The sequence below is a fragment of the Gobio gobio genome (assembly GCF_949357685.1).
Source record: "Gobio gobio genome assembly, chromosome: 17".
Lineage (NCBI taxonomy): Eukaryota > Metazoa > Chordata > Actinopteri > Cypriniformes > Gobionidae > Gobio > Gobio gobio.
In genome coordinates, this window is record NC_137110.1 from 24,207,444 (window position 1) to 24,234,884 (window position 27,441).

The 27,441-nt window shown below is 37.8% G+C and overlaps 1 protein-coding gene across 2 annotated transcripts in view; it reads right to left on the reverse strand.

Annotated features, from left to right (window-relative positions):
• The window catches only part of ryk (receptor like tyrosine kinase), an 80,711-nt gene that overhangs the window by 12,496 nt on the left and 40,774 nt on the right, over positions 1-27,441 (reverse strand). Inside the window, exons 2-12 of one of the 2 annotated variants that reach the window (XM_079840726.1) lie at positions 23,504-23,625; positions 23,008-23,107; positions 20,884-21,015; positions 19,791-19,856; positions 19,542-19,683; positions 18,622-18,722; positions 16,918-17,001; positions 13,667-13,792; positions 4,987-5,073; positions 3,687-3,756; positions 659-791 (exon numbers count right to left, since the gene is read on the reverse strand). In XM_079840726.1, the coding sequence (XP_079696852.1) occupies positions 659-791; positions 3,687-3,756; positions 4,987-5,073; positions 13,667-13,792; positions 16,918-17,001; positions 18,622-18,722; positions 19,542-19,683; positions 19,791-19,856; positions 20,884-21,015; positions 23,008-23,107; positions 23,504-23,625 (1,163 nt within the window). The remainder of the gene's footprint in view (positions 1-658; positions 792-3,686; positions 3,757-4,986; positions 5,074-13,666; positions 13,793-16,917; positions 17,002-18,621; positions 18,723-19,541; positions 19,684-19,790; positions 19,857-20,883; positions 21,016-23,007; positions 23,108-23,503; positions 23,626-27,441) is intronic. The other variant, XM_079840725.1, reaches the window with a different exon arrangement.

Here is a 27,441-nt window from a genome sequence, read left to right on the forward strand (position 1 = left end):
AAATCTTGGCAGTAAATACAAAAAGCAATCATCCACCTTCAATGCCAAAATGAAGGGTATTATCTAAAGCATGGATAGTTCACATGATTTATGTTTTTCAAAACAAAACAAAAAAAGCCAATTGCACACAACTAACACTGCCACGACAAGCTTGGTCCTGAAGTAGAAACATTGATAGCTTAAAGTACTTATTTAACCATTTTAAGAGTACATCTGTCTGAATGACCCATTTATGTAATCTCGTCTTTGAAGAGGGTTCAGTAGCAGCTAAATAAAAGACCGCCCAGGGTTAACCTCACAAAGGCTCGATTGTGCACAGAACACTACCGTAAAGCACCTATCATAGAAGATTTGCTCGATGCTCACAGAATCTGCACAATAAATTCATTGTTCTGAAGAAAGCAATTAAATCAGGATAATCTGAAGACTCCAGGTGTTCTGCTGGAGGGTCTCTAATATAAACACCTGTCTAAGACGGATTTATGGCTAACAGCAGGAGTATCATTGCACCACTTGTTAGCAGAATTCACACAGGTGGAAAAACACTTTTTGCATACGTGCGGATGCAATGTGAGTGCAGTTTAAATGTTGCACATTACATAACCCAACGTGCAAAATAAGTGTGTTATTTAAATAAAAAAAATTCTAGTAATCTCACCTGTGGGTTGTTGGCCTCAGCAAGCTTACACTGGCGCAGGAAAAGCTTAAGATTTCCCCAGTTCATAAAAGGCAACATGACCATGGGCTTCTCACCATCTTCTATACACACATGGCTGATGGGTAACAGGTTCCTAAGAGTCAACAGACCAGGGAAAAATGGGTTATAGATTGTTGGTGTAGGTAAAAGGACAAATGGCAGGAGAAGGCCAAATTTTCAAACATATTTCGGCAGGAAAAAAAGAATTTGTCAGAGCTGTGCGCTTTCATAGCAGTGATATACATAGACAGGAAGTGACATGCTACCCTAAGGATACTTAGTCTGCATAAGACTATTTCAATCAGTGATTCATTTCTGACCAGGAAAAAATGTAAGTCATGGGCTGCGCTGACCGTTTAACCCCAGACACGGGTCTGCGTGACTGCAAGGCTTGGAGCGCTTAGGACAGGATATTGGTCTGAGCCCATCCCAAAAGGCAACCAAGCGGGAAACAGAAAAATCTAAACATAATGTATGACCTCAGGGCAGTTGTACTGCCGCTATATTAATATCAGGAAAATAATCTAAATGAAGATGAAGTGATATTTGACATTATATGAAGTCATACTAAATAAAGATGCTGATAGGATTACAAAATCAGTATTCAATTGTTAATGTCATTGTAGCGAATTTCAACAGTACATTTATTTTGCCATTTTCTTTTTTTTTTTTTTTTTTTTTTTAAGTTTCAGTAGTTTTAACCAATAAATAAGATAAGCAATATCCAATACATGGCTTATATTACATTTCTATACTATTTTTTCTAAATAAATTAAAAATAAAAAAAGATTATAAAATGTACAATAAAAATAAATAAATCAATTTAACATTTGGTAAAGCTTACATTTAACAACAACAACAAGATTTGTGTTTGTTTTAAGTTTAATTTTATGCTTAGCACTCACGTAAAGTTACTCTAAATACATAATATTAAATAAGATAAAGGAGCATGCAATTAAATATTCAGTATCGGATATTTATCCAATCACAACTGATACAGATACATTTCTAAATACCAGTAGATAAGCAATATGGCACCAATATATACTGGTGTATATATCGATTAAAATATTTAAATCACAATTAATTGCAAGATTGTCATGAGTTAACTCGCGATTAATCGCAACTTAATCACACATTTTTATCAGTTCTAAATGTACCTTAAATTAATATTTTTTTCAAGTTTTTAATACTCTAATCAACATGGGTATGGACAAATATGCATGCTTTATGCAAATGTATATTTATTATTAGTGAAACCATACTCAACAGAGCATGAAGACTAGACATGTATCAAAGGTCATAGATGTTTTTCATCTTGTTCAGGTCTCTTAAGCCTAAGCTTAAAAATTCAGAATAAAGCAGTAATTTCTTCCGTTTTAAAAATAGAAATAAAGGGCATTTTTACACTGGCAGATTAGTTCAGAACGGGGCATGGTTCGCATGAAAAATTGGTAATGTGAAATCTGTCATGCGGAGCGCACCAGGGTACCACACTTGAGACTACCTGGAGGCGGTGCTCGGAGTTCGGTTGCACTCGAACTGTGTGAGAAACACGGACTCGGGAGCGCTCGTTCAGAAAAGTAACCTGCACATTCGTTTTAGCCGATTGTAATGTATAGTTCAATAAAACACATAAGTGGTGATGGTGTTAATGATTTACCTCGGATATGAGCGAGAGCGAGCTTGCATTGTATTCGCGCAGTCCCATTGCAAGCATGCAACAGAAAGCCCCCTTCATCCAATATATTGACCCCCGTTCTGTTTTCTATCATGCCCTGTGGATGTTTGTGATTATGTAAGACGCACACAAATGCACCAGGGTTCAATAGAAGTTTGACCAACACTGCGGGGGAATCAGAGAACTATCGCGCTCGCACTTGGACTGCAGTAAACGTGCTCAATGTAAAAACGCCCTTTTTTATTTCGACCTGGAGTCTAAGGAAAGTTAAACAGAAAAAATTGTAGCTTATGTAGGCTATGTAACGTCACTTATATGAATAGTAATGTTAATGTTAGCCCTTTTCTTTCCCCATTTCGGTTTGCTGCTACATCCTTTACGTCTATGGCTGATCTCAATTTATCCAACTATGGGCTGGGCAACGGATCAAACAGAAAATGAGCGCTGCGTTAATAAAATTAGTGCCGTTAAAATGAATTTGCGTTAACAAAATATCCAGGCACTGGACATGGAAGTGGATTCGCTCAGATCTTGTGTCAGAAAGCCAACACACAAAAAAAACTATTTAAAAAAACAAAAACCCTACAGCTATGCGTCTTAATATTTATAGTCAATGACGATAAACTTGACTTCCTTGAACAAGGCAGAAAGTGATTTATAAGAACTGTTAATCATAGAAATGAATGGTTCTCCATTTCTGAAGGAAACGTGGTAAATGAGAATGCACTAATGAAGAAAGAATGCGGAGGAAGAAAAACAGTCATTCACACAGCAGAGGAAGTATGTAGATTAGTAGTCAGAGAAGTGTCATAGTTGTGACTGCGGTCATCATATCACTGTCACAACACTCAAACATTACACAACATGCTTCTATTGTGGACAGGGTAATTTACCCTGATGAAAGTATGGTAATTTATATTCATATACACAAGCATATTATGTCAACATTCTCGAAACCTCTAATCTGCTTGTGTGCTGGATAACATTGATGGGCTTTTTTGTTAAGTGGCGTGAACTACAGATACTCCTGCTCAGTGTGTAGAGAGCAGTGATCCCTGTATAAGGTCCCTCTGATTCCCAACACAACTATGGCAAGCGTTGTTCATATATGAAAGGATTTGTTTAAAGGTGGAGTGTGCATCACTAGCATCAGAATTCCAAAAATTAACATGAGCATGTATACAAATGATTCTGTACACAACTCACTATTCGGGACTAAAAGAAGAGGAGTTTTTTCAAGAACATAAGTCAAATAGGTCAAGCTCTTGAACCATCAAGAAAGCAGCATATGAGATGTCTGTGACTCACCTGTGATGAAGACCTCGTAGTTTACAGCTTTCTGTAAGCATCATTGTCACCTGTACCTCCGAGGCGTGATCTGCACAGTCAAATGCAAGAACAGAGAGTCAAGCGATTTGACACAAACCTGGACAACCCGAACGCGAGTCAAACCTGACAAAAACAACTGTCAAAGCCTTCTCATCACACCAATTAAAATGTTAGGTGAACCCTAAACATCTGGAAAAAGCCCAGTAGCACCTAAGGATAGAGGCAATACAGGAACATTTTGTCAAACTAAAAGGATTTTCTCATTACTTACTTACCATTGAACACAAAAGAAGAAGAAAAAAAAGAATAATGCTGGTTGCATGTTTCCAAACAATTACAATGAATAGGGACTAAAACTTTCAAAAACAATGCAAAAGCACCACAAAAGTGTCTTAGATTATGGTCACACAAAGCTATCTTTTTGCTTTGGAAAAGTTGGTATATAGCACATGCACTACCTTTTTGATGCATTGTGCTTTGTCATTATTTTCTAGAGCTTGACAGCCCCAGTACTCATTCAGATTCATTAGAATGAAAAATGTGGCCAGGGTATTCTTAGATTCACCTTTCGTGTTCTACAGAAGAAAGTATGTCACACAAATTTGGGATGAAATGAAGATGAGCACGACAGATTTTTTGCTGCCTTGTTAGTAAAAGGGGCATGTGTGTCCTAAACAAGCCTTCACCTTGTACTTGACAAAGTCTGGTTACTCTAAAAGCATTCTAATTCCTTTCAGCCAGTCTCACAGATTGGTGGCTGAGTGAACACATTGAGAATGAGTTCACAAGGGTCTGGTTTTATCTTGGAGCACAGCTTTTGACGGATGCTTGGAGAGTTTGGGTAAAGTGTATTGTTTCCTGTCCCTTGGGCAAGGGCCGGGAGGGGAAACTGAACAGCTTGGCACAGCAGAGGCTGGTATAATGGCATTGTCTGATGGTTGGCACCAGTCCTGTGCTGGGTAAACAGGGCACAAGGGCAAATTAAGGGGTGACCAGTGTGATGAGAAGAGCTTAAGTTTCTCATGGCATTAGCATTTTCTACAGAAACTGAGGTCATAACCGAAGTATCAACACTTTAAAATACCAGTATCATTCCTATATTATGTACTTTAGAACTTGTATGAATAAAGAAGTGCATTACCACAAACTATCCCTCATATGATTTCCTGGAGAATGGTTTTTTTTTTTAATGTTGGGAAGGTAATCTTAAAAGGGTCATTTTAGAATATTTGACTCAATGGAGGTAGCCTATATAATGAGAATTAAACAGAGGATGTACCTTTCACTGCTTTCACAAAGACTTGTTTCTCTTTGCTTGGGTCTTTCTCGTCAAGCAAGACTCCATGAAATATCCGGCCAAAGGTCCCTGAGGATCAAAATAAAGTCACTTTATGAAATAAGCTGACATTACACAATCTGTGTCTTTATGGAAATATACACACATTAAAATACGAGTCTCTAAGATAAAGCTGGGCGATAGTATCCTTAATCTTTATCATTCTTCCCCAATGGGAGTCTAAGACACTCCTATGAACCAGTCCTTAAATAGGAAGATGATGAAAATTGGCACACTTGTGATGGTAATGAATAGTAATCTGACCAACTTTGGGGTCTCTTGGACCAACTCTATAGCACTAGTTCAAAAATTCACTTTTCAAATGGTTATAACTTTTGAAAATTTGTTTCAGAAAAACATAGTATACCCGATTCCTCCCATCATGCTGATCACATTCAACATCTTCCATTAAGACTCCACTATTACAGTAGTGGCCATTTTGAAAGTACAGTATTCCATTTGTTCACTACAATTCCTTCAAATTTTGTCCAAACTCTGATCGGATGATCTTTGGACAGAGCCGCACAAAAATGACTGAACGGGTTTTTGATTCACTATCATTCCCGAGAATGACCTCTCCAAATTTGATCATGCCTGTGTTTGTTGTTTTAGGCTAGTTCGCTTAGCATGCTAATTGGTTATGCTAACATTTGTCTATTCTTTCAAATGTGACCATAAGCTATATTAGTGGATAAGTTAGCTTAACATGCTAACCAGCATGTATTTTGAGTGGAGTGTTATGATAAGCAATGAATACTTGACCAGAAATTTGGGGGTTTGAATCCCATATGGTGCAGTGTCCAAATTGTTACTGATATGACTAGTACATTCAAGAGTTTATTTGACTCTCAATTGAAACTGTTCTTTTTGGTCATTTAAAAGTATCAAAACTTGTCTAAAGATTTTCATTCTCAGCTTGAATCTCTCTTCCATATCAAAACAAGTGTCTTTATGTTTAGAATTTTTTTTTTTGGCAAGCAAACAGACAATTTTTTTACATGTTCATTCAATAGCATCTCTGATATAAATTTCAGTGGCAAAAACTAGCAGATACATACATTTTATTAATTAAGTAGATACATTTTATTCATTTTTGTGAATCAGTTCAAACTATCTGATTCAATGAATTAATTCACAACTTTAGGATTAGGATTTGAGGATTACATTATCATTCAGAAATGTTCAAGTCTCCGTACAACATTTTTCAAATATTGAAACGTTTTAAGCTTCACTGCATCTTTGAGATTAAACAACATGCCAATTTTTGCATGGTAAATAGCGGAGCAGGTCTGAACAGGTATACTTGATGACCTCAGAGAATAAAAACAACATGGATTTACTAGAAGGCGCAAGACAATCTCTCAACTTTCCACTGCTGTTCTACAGCCTCTTAGACATAGTTGCAGTTCCCATAAGCTCAGCTGACACTTGAAAATGTACCCGATCAATGCATCTTGCAGAGCAGTAGAGCTCAGAGTAGGCTGACTTTGGGTAGGGTTACTAATGCTAGAGGGCAGCACCACATCACCTACTACTTTTCCCTCTTATCTGATCCTCTTTCCTCTATCTTGCCACCATGCTTGTTATAACATGCCACCTTATCTCAAGCCAGCTTGCTGACGTAGAAGCTTTAACCTCTGCATGTGATTACCTTCAAGTTGTCCTCTATTTACATAGGAACACAAATTAATGCAATTAATTAGAGCTTTAGGAAAAATGGCCCCTATATTTTGGGACATAAAGGTAAGTGACGTTCTATATTGTACATCTATGTTACCCATGACCTTCAAAACCAGAAATCTCATAATTGAAATGAGTTTACTATTCTTTTTTTCCTAATGAAAAAACATGTTAAATTATATTTTATTTTTTTATTGATAAGCAGATTTGATTTAATTAAAATTAGCCTGTAATTTGTTTAAAAAAAGGCCACAAGTGGTCAGCATTCACTAGAACTCCTTCAGTATGGCTGAAAAAGCGTAATGTGTGCAAACTACAATCTATACAAAGAGTGGCTACTTTCAAAATGCTCAAATACAAGATTTAGATGAGTTCAGTTCTTTTTGTTCTGGCTGTTTTTTGGTAGATTTTTTTAGGATAGGATAGTAGAGAACGGATCAAAAATGAAGTGGGAGAAAGAGGGGGAAATCGGGTTCGGGAAAGGCACCCAAACCAGAACTAAAGTCTAAAGTGCAACCGGACTACATGTCAGAGTGCTGCCCATGAGGCTATTGGCCTTTTTTTCTATTACATATTTTACTAATCATTTTAAACTAGGTATCATTCAAAATTCATCCCGTGAACTGAATTTGTGTGATAATTTGGAACAAAACTTGGTCAGACATATGGCTTTGATTTTATAGCAACTTTATTTTCGAGTAAAAATTATTTTGTAAAATATATATTTTGTATTAAGTAAAAAATGCTGAGTACAGTACATTTGCTTTCTATAACTTTTTTTTTTATAGCAATAATCTGCTGAGTGTCTTCCTCAAATGGAGACCAACCTCAGGTCTGTATAACAAAGCTTTCATGAATTACAACCATTTAAGTTTGGATAGTGCATTTTCACGTCTATGCTTAAAAAGACAAACATTTCACTGGTAGGGTATGAAGCAAGATGTACTTGGACAAGATGTACTTTTATACTTTGGCATTAAAGTAACAAAGGTAATTTGATTATTCAATAGTGAATTCATAGAAAATGTACTGGTAAATGTCAAAAGTACAGAACGATGTGTTCAATGGATGGTGTGTTTCTTGGTTGCAATGCAGAACTTGCAAAAATTGCATCTAACCTTCCAAAAAAAATATACACATTGCATTATATATTATGCAACCGTCTGGGTTTCCGTTACAGCTTTCAGTCGCTTTGTGTAGGAGGGAGAACTGCGCATGATCATCATTATGCAGGACATTGGGGGGAATTTCTTGGTAGGAAGATGTATTCAACACTTGCTTAATTTTTTTTCCAAGAAACTAAGCACTGAATGTCCCAAGACGTAAAGTTTAAGGGACATGTTTTGTGGTAAATCTTAAACATGCAAATGTTTTCTATCAATCAGTAAATTTAGATCACAGAACCGAGTCAATTATATGCAACGACTACAACTTGAGATTGTACTACATACTTACAGCTCTATCTAAAATGTATTTATTATCTCCTCTGGTGATTATGATACCATTTGAGTAATTCATGGGGCAAAATTCACATTACAGCACAATAAATGTATTTAAATCAGGTAAACAATAACTAATAAAATGCTATTCGAAATGGACTTTAATGTATTTTCGGTTTTGTTACTTTGAATATATAATTAATAATTAATTTAATAAAAAAAAAATTAAATAATGAATTAGTCTTCTCTCTGTAGACTAATAAACAACACCTAAAACTTTTAAAACTGTAGTTCAAAACTAATGATTATATATGAAGTTGATAGAGTCTCTTGTCATTTATTTGTTCTCCATTTGAAAACATTAAACTTTAGTTAATTTTGCCAATTGTTCATAGTTTTGCTACTTCAGTTATTTAAAAAAAAACATGCTATGTATTATTGTGATATGAAGATGACAACAACAGTTAAAGGGTTACTTCAGCAATTTAGCATTAAGCTTTGTATCAGTAGAAACCCGGAAGTATATTCAAATGATCGTACTTTCCCCCCTCATGTCCCCCTGAGATGAGAGAATTATGCATTTTATTTCTGGAAAAAATCCTCCGATGACGCAAATATCGTCATCTGAGGATTTTTTGGCCAGAGGCTAGAGACTACAGCCAGTAGAAGGAGCTAGTTCCGCATGTTATCAACCCGCCCACAGGGGTGAGATCTCACTCACAGAATGTAAATGCACACGGCCGCTTGGATTGGGCATTCATAACGGAGCTGTACGGAGCAAAATGAGTGTTTCAACTTTTCAATGAATTCCTATGAAAGTTAAGCTTCCATAGGCATGATCTGATAACGCACCAGACTGGACACGCATTGTGAATGACCGCCGCGCTTACCTCAGCTCTTGTGATGAATGAAATCTGACTCCTTCCGTGTTTGTGTCGTGACTTCGTTCGGCTCACTCACATGTTATTGAAAAGACACGTTCAGTTTTTTAATGCAATGTTTATTCTCTAACTGAAGAAAATTATTGTATTATTATGAAGATCAAAACAACTGTGGGGGCAGTGTAATGGTGGGCGAGTGATAACCAATAGCCATGGCTTTGGGAGTGGCCTCGTAGGGCAGCGAAGCAAGTGCATTCTGGGAGTTGTTGTCTTTCATCCACATGAGACAAAAATTCATTTTCTGTCTTTTCTCAGTCTAAAAGGCACCAAATTCAAAAATAATTTCACATTTCTACTACATAAATGACCCAGTTTAAATACACATTCATCTTCCCAGCGCTGAAGTGCCCCTTTAACACTAGTTTCGGTCAGTGCCTCATACAAAGCTATCATATGTCTTCACAAGACGTTTAAATCACTTTCAAAGGTGCTTATTTTTTGACAATCCTCAATTCCTCATCTACCTCAAGATGCAAAACTAGAGGATAATTCTTCAAAAATTTACTTTTTGTGTTCCACGGAATTTCAATTTGGGACAACAGGGCAAACAGTGACAAATTTTAATTTTTGTGTAGAAGCCGCCTCACATTTGCAATGGTTTGGCCAAGCATTCATGTTTTTGGCCTTGGTATTACTACATAAAGCAATTGCAGCAAATATTTAATGAGTAAAAGAACATTGAAATTTGTACTTAGGTCATTCAAATAAAAGTATCGAAATGGTCATTAAAAACACAAAGCAAATGGCACTTCAAAAAGGATTATTCTCACATTCCTCCCAAATGTCCAATAAAACTGGTTTAATCAGATTAAGTTAGTTCCATTGCCAAGTCAGCACTTAAAACAACACAATAAACCCCTATAAATAATTAATCAGCTTCATCAAGCTTGTGGTCACACGTACACGATTAACTGACGGAAGAAGGATGCTACAGAGGGGAAATACTCCATTGAGATTTTGCAAGAATGCACGTTAAATAAGGCAGGCGCTTGACACACAGTTTTGTGTATGTTTTATAGCCTATGTGACTAATGACATTTGTGTCAACATCTTCAGTGCAGGCCCGAGCTGCGCTGGCACAAGGCCCAGCAGAGAGCTTTTCTGTTTGGGCTCCAATTTAGTGCTTGAGTGCAGATTTCCCGCTGGACCAGAGCTCTTGTGTGATCCAACAAAATGATTTTGCAGGGTCTAACCTCAGACTGAATGGCCAACTGATATGTTTGTTTGCCATGATGCAATTTCAGTTGAACAAGGTACTCAAAAGAATTACTATTAGAAATAAACGTTTCAATGGCACTGAGGCAGACAGTTCTAAGAATTGAGTCTTTCAAAAGCACACTATATACTTGTTATGGTTTCCATGTGCGTCTATGGGGCAGGATGCCAGTGGTGTAATTTAAGTATTTGAGTAAATGAAATTAGTTACTGTACTTTTTGGCAACTTTGTAGTTTTACTGAGTATCAAAGATAATATCTTTTACTCTCTCTTTCTCTACTACATTTTTTAACAAGTCAATGTACTTTTTACTCCAATATATTTGTGATGACGTAGGCCCACACGGACTCTGCGCCCACAGAATTACGCAGAAAACTCTGCAGATTTTCGCCAATTCATTGAGAAGCATACACACCCTACATGTGCGTGATTGTGAGGGGGAGTAGTCTGCGCTTATTGATGTGACTTTTTAGTGACCGTGGAGGAGTAAGGAAACAAAGCTGCAAAAATTACTTATTTATAACTATTAAAAGTAGTTAATTTATTTACTTAGGTATAAGTAATTATTTACTTTGCTCAATTGTTGAATGATATGAAATTGTTTATTTAATGATTTGTGTACAATACAATTGATGAAGCAATATTTTCTCCGTCTTTTAGTGGATGTACTATAAGAGAGATCTAGCTTTGTTTAAAAATCAAGTTGTTCCATTTGGATTTGCATTGTAAACCTTAAAGCTGCAGTCCGTAAGTTTTGCCTCTTTGAAAAATTCAGCGCAGAAATCACAAAAAGGTCTGCAGATTCCGCGTGGCCCTTATATTTTCCACAGCACCTAACTTTTTCTGCAGCAGTTTGTTTCTGCTATAAAGAAGCAATATCCCCATCTAAGGGCATCGAAGGTACTATACATCTTGTGCGTTTTGCCTTTACTCACCCAAACTTGTCAACAAGGCCACTTTATGTGATTGAGAGTAGAGATGTTCCGATACACTTTTTCCCTTCCCGATACCTGGGCTCAGGCTATCGGCCGATACGGAGTACTGATCTGATACCTGCGTGTGTATCCGTATATACAGCTGTATATATACTACTAGCCCTGTATGAATTGCTAGAATTATTTTATGGTGTGCGTCAGACTTATCCCTTAATAAAACATGAACAAATACATGGTGAACTACTGTATTTATTACAGTATTTTTATTATCTGACATGCATTTGACAGTAATATTATTTATTTTTCTTAAGCGAAAAAGAATTTCAAATGCAGCCACAAATCTAACACTGCAAACTGAAAAAGGTATTTTAGTTTTACAATATAACTGTATAAAAAACAGTGCAACAAATAAATGTAGTGATATAAAAAATTATATATTAATCAGAAAATAATCTCTTTACAACCCTCTAGGCATAATTATTATCAGTGTTGGGGAAAGTTACTTTGAAAAGTAATGCATTACAATATTGCGTTACTCCCCTAAAAAGTAACTAATTGAGTTACTTAGTTACTTTTTAAGAAAAGTAATGCGTTATGTTACTTTTGCGTTACTTTTTCTCATCTGGGCTGGGCTTGTTTTTGTTTTTGTTTTGTTTTTTATAACAAAAAAGTTATATTTTTGTGCAACAGTAAAGACCTCCTCAAGTCTTCATAACAAAATTGAAATAATAAGCCCCAGGCTGAGGTAAAAATGCAAATTCACGCATGAACAGTAGAGGGCGCAGCTCTGCTGTGCTGCCATGCTGGATAATGGTTGAATATGATGCAGGAGAAAAAAGTTTTACCAATAAAAACAAAAAATCTAGTAATTTTCATCATCGAAGGTCAGCAGTAAGACATTGGTAAATTAAATATAAAAGGTAGATTAAATGCATAAAAATAGTTGTTTTATTTAACATTTAATTATTGGAGGTTTGCATAGTATTCTGATTTTATTCATTTTGAGGAGTACAGAATCTTTATTTTGCAAGTAAGATAAATAAATGCTCACATTTAGTCTAGAACTACAATAACCATCATGTTTACACACAACGCCTCTGCACTTATTCTTCTCAACATGGGGGCAGGAGAGCTGTCAGTCAAATTAATGTGAAAAAGTAACTTGCGCTACTTTTTTGAAAAAGGAACTCAGATATTTTGTTGTAAATTTGAAAAGTAATGCGTTACTTTACTAGTTACTTGGAATAAGAAATATTATTGCGTAACTCAAGTTACTTGTAATGCGTTACCCCCAAATCTGATTATTATTATTAGTAGAGACGTATTATTATTACATAGAGACGTAGCTAAATCTACTGTAGGTTACAACAGTAGCCTAATATATTCAGAAAATTTCTTCACGTTTAAACGAGCTTTTATTTTGACGAGTTGCCGTGGACACCTTTGAGTGTCTGTGTTCATTATATGACAGTAAATTCTCATGAAGTGTTGGTTTAAGCGTTCGTGTCCTCCTCATATAGTGACCATAGACCGTAAAAACGCACGTAGAGGTAGAGAAACTGGGGGAGGACAAAGACAGCGAGCAAGTGTGCCATCCACACAGAGACGAAATACTGCTAACGCTTTTTCATTTTTTTTCCGCTGCTCTAAACAGTGGTTGCTTGTGGCAACACAGCACAACTTCCTGTGTTTCCAATGCATTCTGAGCAGCGAAGAAGAACCATGCAGCAGTTAGGCAAAGCTAGCGGTTATAATAAGTAGGTCTTGTTTAAGAAAAGGATATCGGATCGGTACATGGGTTCAATTACTTGCAGATACCGATGCCAGAATTTGTTGTGGTATCGGTGATATTTCCGATACTAGTATCGGAATCAGAACAACTCTAATTGAGAGTATAGCTGCTAAATGATGAGGCTGGTGATGAGGCAGAAACCAGCACATCCAGTGCAAGTAGACTATTTAATTTTACTTGACATTATTTTATTTATCCGCTATATTGACGATACCTTTTTGAAGGATATTGGTTTACTTATGCCCTTTTTGTGCACTTGAGATTAACTGAGAATTGCGAGTTTGTAGATGTTTAAGAGGCTGTTGTACCTTTATTTATTGCAATATTGAGGTGTTCGGTTTTATTTTGATTTTAGATATTAAACATGATTTCTCATCTTACAAATCAATTGTTTCTTATTTTACTGGCATGTCCCTTAACTGTCAAGGACTAGTGCATCTTTGAGCCAACATTCAGTACGAGTAAAATATTGAAGTACTGTTAAAATCAGATACTCAAGTCGTATTGGAAATTGGGACTTGTAACAGACTCATTCACGCTGTAAGGTATCAGTACTTTTACTCAAGTATGGTATTCAGGTACTCTTTACACCTCTGCAGAATGACTTGTGGGATTATTACCTTCATGTAAGACATCTCGAAGTGTGACTCTCTCTCTGGAGATGGCGATGTCTTTGACCTTTGCCTTAGCCTCAAGGAGAGTTACACTTCTCAAGTCATTCTTCTCTATCCGCAGCGAGGGATAACCTGAAATCACACACACGCAACATTACAATGAGTGTTAACAATTTACATTAGAACTAATAAAAAGCCTGTCTAATGACAGACAAATCAAAACGATTCAGGGCATGACAGAGGTTGGCAGTGTTATTTAAACAACTGTAAGTATTTAGACACATCATCAATGGAGTAAAACCGCGGCTTTGCCAAAAGCAAACACTGCTGTGTTACTCTTGCACAACATGTTCAGGTGTGTAACTGATTTTATCTCAGTTATACAGAGTGAATTGTATTAGATGTTTACAGAAAACTGGGTGTTTTACTCGGTCATTCAGCTGCAGCGTACTTTAAAATACACAAGCAGCTCCAAAAGACAATGTCAAAATGTACTGTGAGCACAAATACCAGTATATAAGTTTGGCTGTATATCTGGGTAAAAACACTGTGTATAACTTGTATACTCATGGATGTGTTGTTTTAGGTTTATGTTTCTGACTGAGCAGTTTCCATTTTTATAATCAATTCTTCACTTTGCCTTGTTGTAAACATTATTTTAATGATTATATAAATAAAGTTGATTATGAATACAGAACAAAATGCAAATACATTCCCTTTATACTAAAACAACTAGGCAGTCATTCCCCCAAGTCATTTAGACTCAATTTCTCCACTCATGCTAAATCTGTATGTTGCTGCCCCCAAGTGGGTAACTGATGTAGGACTGCTAACATTCCCTATGCTACACAGATCCAATAGTGAGTCATATATATATATATATATATATATATATATAGAGAGAGAGAGATAGATAGAGAGATAGAGAGATAGATAGATAGATAGATAGATAGAGAGAGAGAGAGAGAGAGAGAGAGAGAGAGAGAGAGAGAGAGAGAGAGAGAGAGAGAGAGAGAGAGAGAGAGAGAGAGAGAGAGAGAAATAATAAAAATATTTCACATTGCATTTGTTTGATAAAAAAAATGCAGTAAAATGGTATTCTTGGTGAGCACAAGAAACCTCTTTCTAAAACATTAAAGAGATCTTACCGACCCTAAACTTTAAGGTTAATTTGCCAAAAAGTGTAAGCTTTTGTGTTTACATAATTATGTTTGAGCATCACAAAGAATCTGACACACCATCATCAACTCAACAAAAGGAAATGAGTGTGGGGTGGCACTATCTGTTTGGCTGAACAACAAAAGTCAACAGGAATACTTAGGATACCCCTCTAAAAATAATTATCTTCAATGACTGTTTCGTGCTGCCAGTGGTGCAGGTTACTTCACATTTAAGACCAGGGACCAGTTGCATAAACATTGCTACAATGTTAAGAACTGCCTAAACTTCTGGTTTTAATAGAAAGTATACACCGATCAGGCATAACATTATGACAGACATAATATTGTGTTGGTCCCCCTATTGCAGCCAAAATAGCCCTGATTCGTCGAGGCATGGACTCCACTAGACCCCTGAAGGTGTGCTGTGGTATCTGGCACCAAGATGTTAGCAGCAGATCCTTTAAGTCCTGTAAGTTGCGAGGTGGGGCCTCCATGGATCGGGACTTGTTTGTCCAGCACATCCCACAGATGCTCAGAGAATAAAGTTTCCATGAAAGGGTGTACATGGTCTGCAACAATGCTTAGATAGGGGGTATGTGTCAAAGTAACATCCACATGGATGGCAGGACTCAAGGTTTCCAAAGCATCACACTGCCTCCGACGACTTCCCTTCTTCCTATAGTGCATCCTGGTGCCATGTGTTCCCCAGGTAAGCATCTCACACGCACCCTGCCATCCACATGAAAAAAGAAAACATGATTCCTCAAACCAGGCCATCTTCTTCCATTGATCCGTGGTCCCGTTCTGATGCTCATGTGCCCACTCTTGGCGCTTTCAGCAGTGGACAGGGGCAGCATGGGCACCCTGACTGGTCTGCGGCTATGCAGCCCTATACGCAACAAACTGTGATGTACTGTGTATTCTGACACCTTTCTATCAGAACCAGCATTAACTTCTTGAGCAATTTGAGCTACAGTAGTTCGTCTGTTTGATCGGACCACACGGACCAGCCTTCACTCCCCACGTGCATCAATGAGCCATGACCCTGTCGCCAGTTCACCACTGTTCCTGCCTTGGACCACTTTTGATAGATAATGACCACTGCAGACCGGGAACACCCCACAATAACTGCAGTTTTGTAGATGCTCTGACCCAGTTGTCTAGCATCACAATTTGGCCCTTGTCAAATTGGCTCAAATCCTTACGCTTGCCCATTTTTCCTGCTTCTAACACATCAACTTTGAGGAACAAATTGTTCACTTAAAGGGATAGTTCACCCAAGAATTTAAATTCTGTCATCATTTACTCACCCTCATGTAGTCCCAAACCTGTATGAGTTTCTTTGTTCTGCTAAACACAAAATAAGATATTTTAAAGAATGTTTGTAACCAAGCAGAGAGAGCAACCATTGACTACCATAGTATTTTTTTCCCTACTATGGTTGTCAATGGTTGCTCTCTCTGCTTGGTTACAAACATTCTTTAAAATATCTTCTTTTGTGTTCAGCAGAACAAAGAAACTCAAACAGGTTTGGAACAACTTGAGGGTCAGTAAATGATGACAGAATTTTTGGGTGAACTATCCCTTTAATGCCTAATATATCCCACCCACTAACAGGTGCCGTGATGAAGAGATAATCAGCATTATTCTCTTCACCTGTCATAATGTTATGCCTGATTGGAGTATCCAAACAAACAAACAAACAAACAAACAAACAAATAAATAAATAAAATGTCAAAGCATGCCATGAGGACTTTAAAATTTACAAAAAATCTATAATTTTTAACAATTTATACAAACATTACTTTTAATTTAAATAAAGCCATACTTCCTATTTAAAAAAGAAAAAAAGAAACCCCTGTATAAAGTAATAATTAACCATGGTTATGGTTCTCCTTCTCGTCAGGCAAATGAGGATATGTCTTTGCACCAGTGTAATATGGTGTGAACCAATCAACAAGCTCAGTGAAGACCACTAAGAACAAAACCATGGGGATGGTGAAGAAGAAACCAGGTTAAAGGTTGAAGGTTAGTGAACATGGTTTAGTCATGACTCCCTGTTGCGCTCTCTATCTGCTACATAGCAGCAGAACTTACTTTTGGTTTCGTGCGAGGGGGCACCAGGGTGAGGGAAGGAGGCGCCTGCAAGCTGGAGCATGGGTGCAGAGCCAGTTTGAGCATCTGATAGAGGAAGGAAGGGTTGGAGGGAGGGCAGAGTGAGAGAAAAAAAAAAGATGGAGAGAGGTATATGAAGGATGGATATACATAGCAGGTAGATGGTGCCTGAGCTATTTCACACACAAGAACAAGAGTGAGACATGAAAACACATGGTATAAGCATGAAACAGTGCACCAAGCATGTAATACCACTAGGAGGCGCTACACACAATACGTGTTCATTGCCTGGCCAAAATGAAGCAGATATCTCCACCACCAACTATCCACTGATTTATAAAAATGTTACAAAGCTGGTTGTCATTGAGGGAGAGTATTCTATAAGGCTGGCCTTAAATATTTCATACTACACGAAGTGCAATTAATATTCAGTAAATCATATAGTTTTCTGTATCTGACCACACTTGACTCTGAATTGAACAGACCTGAATGACAACACTATATTGTCTCCAGTAGATAATTTTTATAGTTAAAACAGAAGTAGTAATTGTAACTGAATTAACTAACTTCATAATTGAAGAATATTGTAACATTGATGCCGTTTCATTTTCTATTACTTTAATGCAGTTTGAAACTGTATTGTATAAAGCTGTACTTGATATATTGTTCTAAAAAAAAATTATTAAAAAAATCCTTTGACGTGTGTTATAAATAAAAAAGCAAAACTTTTCCTTATCCAATTAAATGACATTCAGACATTTATATTGTTACTTAAGTGTCCAAACACTGTGAATATAAAGACTCATGGGATCACCTGGCAAACTTCCACTAATAGGAAGTTTAAGTTCATCAACCAGCCGCTCTACTCCGCTCTGCCTAAAAAACTCTAATTTTAGCCCAATCTGGTCGTTTGAGGGAAAGGAGAAACTCACCCACTATGAAAACAGTTACTATGTTTTAAAAGAGCGGAAACTTCCTGTTGATTTGGTCTTATTTGCATCCTAATTTGGAAAAGGGGTGGAGGTGACTCTCCAAATGTGGTCTGCCTCTCATGGTGGAAAAAAAAAAAAGACAACAACCTAAGTGTGAAGAAATGCTACTGAGATGGCACTAGCAAATGACAGTGAAGGATTGAGTAAACACTAGGTGACTGACATAAGACTTTTGCTCTTTCGTGAGAGGATTTTACGAAGTCACACACACAAACGCAACAACTTCTTGTACAGCTACTACCGCACAAAAACAATCAATGTTGGAGTCACTGCTGCAATAAACGCAAGGACAAAAGTGTGGAGGGGGAGATGGGGATGTGTACGCCTATTTATTCCAACCTTCTGATTCCAGTTTAGCTAATTTGATCATTCTTTTCCAATTTTCTAGTTTATAAAGGAATGCGCATTTGGTGTGAACAGGACAAGACAAGAAGCTTCCACAGGTGTGGAATTTAGAACAATTTAACATGCTGGTCTGCAAGCCATAAGAAGCAAAACATCCTAGTGCTGTTTGAGCGATTCTTTGCGTTTTCTTATGGTGCAGCAAAGCAGTGCTCCTGGTCGAGAGACAGGTTTTCTGACATTTTAAATCACGGAAGAGGAGTGCAGATGGTTACGGCAGATGGTTGAGATGTTTGAGAGAGTCGCTGATCTGAGGTCAGGGGTGAGGGGCATAGTGTGGTCGTAGTCTTACTGGTGACAGGTGTAGCGTTGTTGGGGGTGTCTGCCCTCAGGTACTGGGTGGTCTGGGTGGAGGGCTGAGAGAGACCCTGAGAGCTTCCACTGTCACTAACGCTAAAAAAAAAAGGTAAAGAAAAAATTAATTACTTTAGGAATTGAAATGCACCAACTAAAAGGTATTTGAAACAGACCTTTCGGTTTTAAATGGCTGCACAGCCTTATGATGAAATCATCTGTTTTCTCAAAGGGTGTAGGATTTTACCTGGCCCTGGACCCCAGTGCATTTAAAAACTAAGTGCTGTGTAATTGTCCTAATTAAAGCCATTAGACTCCAACTCTAAAGGTTAAACACTGAGGCCCCTGGAGAAAGACCTAAAATGCTGAGGTTTAACCTGCCTCCTGAAACTCATTGAACCTAATCATGATCTAATGTCACTGACTCATCATCGTTATTAAACAGTTCTGGTTTCTTCTGGTCTACCATTTGAGACATGAAGCAAAAAGAATCCTATGCCAGTAGAAAAACGGAGTCACATCCTGGATCTGATGTTCTGCTTTAGAAGATAATTGGAGCTCTGTGCCTCTTCTTGTGAATAGCAGCAGATAAAATCTAATCTACCACCCTTATATAATCCTGAAAAAGACAACTCTTTGTACTGATGCCTAATTCAATTTCAGAAAAATGCAATTAAACTACTCAGTGCTCTTGTCTGAAATTAGTAGATAAGATTTTGTTTCTCCTGTCTCCTTCAGACAAACTCACATTTTTTACTAATTAGGAAAAAAATCTGAAGACAGACAGGAAATAAAATCATGAGAGCAAATGACCAGAACCTCTATAAAACCAAATTTGCCCTAAACTACTGACAAGCAGATGGTTTTGCTGGTCTGAACTAACCAAACAATCAAACACAAAAACGCATGCATACACACCTGTCATCCATTTCCACTCTCTTCATGCTGTGGAGGTGTAACACAGCGAGGATGATGGCTACTAGGAAGATGACGATGCAGCACACACACACGCTGATGTAAAAAACTCGTGTGGATGTGGTGGGGGCATTTGGACTGCTCGCTAAAAACAAAAGAGAAGAGAGAGGTTACAAGAGCAGAGTGAAGATGGTCTCAGTGTAGAACCCCGTTCAGTTCAAATGCCAAACAACAAAAAACACAAATACTCACGATCTATTCTCTGTATGGTTGTGTTTGGGAATGGCAAAATTTTGGGGGGCTCTGGCTGCTCAATTCCTGTAAAGTACAAGCAAAGAAGGGAAAGGATCAGCAAAGAGCAATGCTAATACCAGTTCACTGTTTTATATTTGTGTGTTACAAACTTGCATTTTTGTATATAATTGTATATAATTGCTTTTTAAAAAATTACAAGATTATTAAAAGATACTTTAATACAATAATTAATGTTTATTCTGATATCAAAGTAATGGTCTGTAGTGGCTATTATTCTTTTAAATTACAATATTGCAAACAATATTTTCCTTTAAGCTAAGTAAGCTTTATTTGTATAGCACTATTCAAACAACACATGTTGACAATGTGTTTTATAACATCTAGGTATAAAAATAAATAAATAAATACAATATTAATAATAACAACATGACACACATTAACAATAATAATAAAAAAATATTTCAACAAGAGGGATACGCCATGGAAAACAAGTGTGTCTTAAGTTGTATTTTAAAAATGTGTACGGAATCAGCATCCCTGACATACATGGGTAAGCTATTCCAAAGTCTAAATATTACTTTTTTTCTTTTGATTTTGGGTGGAAATATGACCTGGTCTCGTGAGATGCATCCAAACAAATGAACTGGTTGTATTTGGTCTCATTTATGTTTGGTTTGTAAACTGTTGCCAGGGCAGTAAAATCTCTCTCCTTCCACACAAAGTGTAAGACGCACAATATCTTCTTGAGCGTCACATACATGCTGACCCAGTTATTCCACAAGAGAGAGGAAATTGGGGCATACACAAACTCTTTTTCTTTTCCAAAGCTAATTTGGCTCATGTGCTTCAAATAAGCAGGGAATAAATCCATTGGCTATTTCCTTTGGGGAAGCATATGACAGAGAGCTTGTGTTATTATCATTTTTGTGTGTCAAGTTTCACATTGCCAGAGACTACGATCTACCAACTCACAGGATGCTTATAATGGAGTAAAAAACAAAACAAAACAAAAAAAACACACTCAGATCCTTAGAAACAAAGATAATTTTCCTTTGAGGAAATAAGGTAAAAGTGTATGAAAAGATCTTACTTCGGTAACACATTTTCCTGCGTTTGAAATTGAGCACTGTGAAGTTGTTGGCTGGTGTAGTAAGGTTGAGCTGCACGGTTAACACGGCCTCTCCATCAGCCTTTCCAGAGCAGAAGAGGTCCACTCTGAACACTACACAGAGAGAGACACACAGAAAGTATACTTACAGGAGGCCCAAATTTGATATGCAAGCTGTAAACAATGAATGCAGGGCCTTATTTTGAACTTTTTGAAAGAGTAAGGGCTGCTCTTCCATTGTGTTGGCACATTACTTGAAGCCCAAATCCTACTAAACTACACGAGAAGACGTTTTAGGGTGCTTTCACACTAGCAGTTTTGGTGCGCACCCGGGTTCGATTGACGTCAGAGTTCGGTACGTTTGGATGATGTGAACACGGTCTTCCGAACTCAGGTGCGCACCTGCGCTCCGTACCAGAGTCCGCTTAAAAAGGGTGGTCTGGGGTACGGTTCATGTGAACTCCGGTACGGTTCGCTGCTGATGTGAACGCAATCGTACTAAATCGCGGAAGTGAACCACTATTAATGACGTCTGATTTGATAAAAAATTTGTGTTTGTGTGTGTTTCACTCATTTTCCTGACGAGCGTGACTGACATACTGCAAGCAGAGAGCTGTAAATCTCATTTCTGCTCGTCTTCAGCATTCTTTAGAGCATTGCAGTACATTTGCGGCATATAGACGCAAGTGCCATTACGTATTGAAGCTTTGCGCTATGCATTTTGCCGCCTTCATGCTCGCTGTCGTTACTAAGCAACCAGGTAAACAGCTGCTGCTTTGATGACGCAAACGCACCCCGGTTCGGATCCAAATAATATAATATGAACACAGTCCAGCGGGGGCAGGCGGAGGGGGGAGCAATCGAACTCGGGTTCGGTCCAGGCAATCGAACCAAGTGTGAAGGCACCCTTAAAGACCTGTTCACATCAACAAAATGTTGGGCACAAAAATTTGGTCAGATTTTCACATGCAAATTGCCTGTCCAGTCCAGTGGTTCTCAAAGTGTGGGGATCAGAGCACAGAGATCAGCAGAAAAAGAACAGAAAATTGCCATTGCAGTGGTGTTAAAGTGCGTGAATGGTGTTCAGTGTCACTTTATAAAAGGCAGAGCACCAAACGCTAATTCCACCAAATCTTTCTTCTTCAGTCCATTGACTTTGCACCATCTAAACATGCCCTACAAGCAAGCTGTTATTGTGAATGCACTGTTGTGTCCCGGCGAGAAGATGTACAAGAAGCTGAGCTCTTGAGGCTTCATCATAAGAGCTCACTGCAGCCACTGATTATATATTGTTCATACAAAGCATTACTGAAATAATTACATGTTTTGTTTATTTAAATTAAAAGTTATGTTCTGATCTAGTATTCTCTCTTACGGTTAAATTTTTCAATGTTTCAACGGCATTACGAAGTGAAACTATTATAGGAGTTTTTCATTGCAGGTTTTTCAATCAAATTCTTTTTAAAGTTTTTATTATTTTTATTTTTTTTTTGGGTGGGGCGCCAGATTTTTTTTTAAAGGTTTAAAGACAAATTTGAGAACCACTTGTCCAGTCCAATGCAAAAAAAAAACAAAAAAACAACAACTGGCTGCATGAACATGCAAAATAACAGTTGGTGGTGTAGAATACTCTGTTTGCGATTGCCACCTAGTCATAGTTTTATGTAATTGCAGCGTCTCTAAACAGATGAATCTTAACGGTTGGCAAGCTATATTTGCAGTGCGATGAAAAAGAGATTAGAACAAAAAAACTTGCATTTGACGATGCCGCAAATGTTAACGTCGGTCTGAACGGATGCATTAACAGCCATTCATTCAAATTAAAATACTTATTGCACTGAATTTGCCTTTGTGTGAACAGGCCTTACAGTAGTTAAGAGTAGATAAAACCTAATAAAATAAAAGCTCTGGGTTCTTACATCTTGCCATATGACCTTTTCATCAAGTTTATCAAAAACTAATTTACCAATAGTTAAAAGGTCATTTTCACATCTAAAAGGATCAGAGGATCTTTGGCACATCTAAAATTAGAGACATTTTTATTTATGAAAATATATCAACAGCATATGTTTCCCTTCAAAATACAACAGGATATGTTTGGCTTGCCTGAACGAGTGCGCGGGACCTCCCCCTGGGCAGAGATGTTGCTCTGAGGTTGATCCATGGCTGAAGTGTTTTCCACTTGAAACCCCAACCTGTAATCCACCTGTTCAGGTGACACAGTCAGTTGAGTAAATAAATAAGATATTAGTGTATATCATTCACAAAGGATGTGACAATACAAAAAAAATTATTATTGATTTTTATCTGAATTGTCAGCAGCCATTACTCCAGTCTTCGGTGTCACACAATGCTGATTTGGTGCTTAATAAACATTTCTTATCATCACGGATGAAAACGGTTGTGATGCTTTTGTTTTTCAGGATTGTTTAATGAATAAAAGTTCAGAAGAACAGCATTTATTTGAAACAGTTTTAACGGTCACTTTTGACTAATTTAATGCATCCTTGCTGAATAAATGTTTTAATTTCTTTAAATGAATAAATATATACTAGACTCAAACTTTTGAATGGTAGTGTGTGTAGAAATGAACAGTGCCAACCTTGCTGCTGGAGTGCCATGTGAAATGTAGGCTGTTGGTGTCACTGGGCACAGGCAGGATGAAGGAAAGCGCATACTGATTTACCACATCATCCCTCACATAGTACAACTCAGCATCAAGACCTGCAAAGAGAAAGAGCGAGAGATGATAAAACTGATCAGGACTGACAGAAATTAAACAGTTAAAATCATTTCACATTCACACAACCACCCTGCCTCAAGAGAGGAGTAAAATATAGTTTCATACCGCCAGATCCTGCTCTCATATGAACTCTGCATTTCACCATCAAAACATAATACGTGCTCATTTAGGCTTAATGTATTCCACAGCGCCTGCAAGTATATGGTGCAGGAGGAATCCATGGCAACAATAGGCCTACATAAAATAATTTTTTTCAGTGCGGTGACCAACCACTGTCTGACATGGTTCCACTTCCTTGCAGGAAAGAGCAAGATCTGGATCTATTATATCATAGAGGGCAGGTATGACAGCCACTGAAATATGATTACAATTTCCGATCAGGAGGATATGAGTTATAACAGGCTCAAGCGTTCATGCTGAGATTCTGGAATGCTTCCCATTAAGCTGATGGGATCTATGAAACTACCAAGGCTGCCGCCCAAGTTTTGACCACAGTTCATTCCTCTCTCTCTAGCCTGTCCATTTAGAACCACATAGAACGGGTTTCATCCTTTAAACCAAGAACAATATCCTCAGCCACCCCCTCCACCATACAGTGAAGAGAAAACACTCAAGTTTAGTATGTTTATGTTTAAGGACTTCACCCCTCTCTATCGTCAAAGCAAACCATCTCTACTCTCCCCTGTCTGGCCTCCATTTTCTAACGACGCTATAATCTAAACACCGTTTCCTTCCCGGCTACATTCCTGGGAGAGACTCAACCTGAAAAAGCATTTCTAACAGGCAGCCCGGCACACCTGCGATCCCAGTTATACTGCATCCAGCCCCCAATTAACAACTGGACCTCAGAGAGAGGCAATGATGATGAACAAGAAACCGAGGTCTAAAGTCGCGGTTGATTCACAGCACACGAAAGAGACACAGAGATGTGTGAATTTGATTGACAGCTGGAATCTCCTGCATCCTGCCATGCCTTGGAGCAAACCTTATCATGACTGAAAGGCCCCGCTGCGGCTGACTGGAGCCTGTCTGTATCTGTCTGTCACAGGGTCTGCTCAAACATAAGGGGGATGGGAGTACACAAACCCTTTTCTAGAGCATATCTATGAAACAATAGTAGATTATTTCTTTTCGCTAACATTTTTAGGTGAGTTAGCTGTACACCAAGACAACAAAAAATCAATATACACTATTGTTCAAAAGTTTGTGGCCTGTAAGTTTTTTTTGTTCTGTTTTTGAACGAAGTCTCGTCCTGACAAAGCTTCAATTTTTTCATCAAAAATACATAATATACAGACTTTCGTGTGCCCACAAGAAACATTTTTTTTTTTACAATTTCCGGTTCATGTCTATTAAAACCCATTTCCTTTGTGCGTCACTGCCCTTTTACTATGAAGAAAACGAGAGTATGGATGCACATTGTTTATTAAAGATCTATTTGCCCAAAAGATGGCTTTTGCTAGGGCAGTATAGGCTCTCTCTAATATCACAGCCTTATGTCCACTTTAACGGATCCTCTGTGGCGGCAGTGAAACGGGCTGATGCCCCAATACGGCTCAAATTTTGGATTCCATTAGAGCAGTTTGTCTAAAAGAGGTAACATCCGGCTACCAATTCATTTTTGTTTTTTTTGTTTTTTTTAAACGTGAGCCTCCCCTTTACATAATGCGACACTTTCCAAAGTCCTTTATGTCTATGGCTCTGCTTGCAATAAGCGTTTAGAATTGAATAAAGAAAAATCTAAATTTCTCCGGCACCTGTAAGGATACATTACATCCAACAAAGTGGTTTAATTAAGGGAGCTTTGATCTTGTGAAATTTTATATTCTACTGAACCAAAATTTTTGTAACTGGCCGTTAAAGTTTTATATGGCGCAATATAAATATACTGCCCTAACAAAACCCACATTTTGAAAACTTCTTACTGTAGCAATGTTTTTTATGAAACATTACATTTAGCATAAAGGACAATGCACAATGAGCTAACTATTGCACCATGAGCCCATTTTGGCGAGGCTTCTCGGCTATCACGGAGTTAAATTCGTTGAAGCGGACATAAGGCCTTGAAATATGACATACTGCCCTAACAGAAGCCAAATTGAGCACTTTTTACTTTATCAGTCTTTTGTCTGTGGACCCTTGAACTTGGCAAATAGGACAACCCCCCAGCCGTATTGCACCATCAGCCCATTTCATGGTGTGGTTTCTTGGCCATCAGAGATGCGGGATTTAAGGCTGTTATATTAGAGTATACTGCCCTAATGAATTTTGAGCAAATAGATCTTTATTCATTCATGTGCATCCATACACTCGTTTTATTCATAGTAAAATGGCATTGAAGCTATAAGGAAATAGGTTATAGACAGTATACATAAACTGGAAATTGTAACGAGAGCACACAAAAAAATCCTGTGCGCTAGGCTTGCTGCGATAGTCGGTGTTAGTGGTGTTACACAGTATTCAGTTGCAACACTGGTTACATCACTTGCCCGCCGTGGCACTGCCCCCAACCGTCGTTTTGATTTTTTTATAGTATTAAAAATAATTTTGTTCAGTTAGAGAACAGACACTACAATTAAAAACTGAACGTGTCTGCTCAATTCAGCATGAGCCGAACAAGAGTCGCAGGCAGCACAGACCATTAGCAGAAGTCAGATTTCACCTGACTTCGCCCATTCCACCTCACTCTTGACTGACATGATGGCGGAAGATTTGGTTTCAAAGTGAAATGTAAAAGTGCCCATTTAAGCAAGTTTGTCATTGTTCTGTTTTTTTGTGTTTTTAATTAAGAATAATAACGAACCCACCAATCAAGCAATTGCCGCCCATGAATTTGCCACCAACTCGAAAAGTGAAAGTAAAATGCGTAAAATGGCATTCATACCTGTCCAGTGGCGCGAAGTGATCGGAGCAGAGCAATCGTTTTCAGTTCATTCATATGAAAGTTGAGCTTCAATTAAAAAAATCCCCCCTGGTGATAATGGGATTACCAGTGTTGTCACACGTCAATTAACTGGTGGGAAAATCCCTACCAATAGTTTCTCGTGAGCGCACAAATGTTTTTTATATTTTTATTTTTGCAAAGGTCCCTTTAAGAGCTCCGTAAAAAAAAAGTAATACTATTAACATTTTAAATGACTTTTAAAATGTATATATTTATTTATTAAAGTGATGGCAAAGCAGAATTTTCAGCAGCCAGTACTCTAGACATTCAGCACCAGCTGCCAGCATTACAGAATAGCATGCGTTACCAGACAGCAGGCCTACAAGTGATATGAGGCTGCCCACCTATGGAGCAAATAGGCTGTGTGGCCCCCAAAACAGACACACTCAAGATGCAGGAGTCCTCTAAGTTCAGACAGACAGCCAGTCTGACATAATCCTCTGAGCATAGAGGAAAAGAAACTCAGCCAGCTGTGAGAGACTACTGAGGCGTGAGTTATACTAGACACATACCCACAGACTTGAGACTAATTAACGTTCCCATGTCTTGCAGCATGTGACCTGTCTGGTCTACTTTTGTCCACACTGCTTTGATACCCCTTACAGCCATGCGAGTAGTAGTCTCACATAAACAGACCACTGACTAACAGCATATGGTCTGGTGCTTGAAATCGCCCACTTAGACAGGAAGAGGCCATCTGACTGACGTAAAGCAAACAACCACAAATTGAAGTTTAATCTGAAATAGATTATCCAACAGAAACTAAAAATTCAAAAATCAAATAACAATAAATAATAACATAATACATATTGTATATGAAATTCAAAAAAGACTTTTACAAGGTTGCATAGAG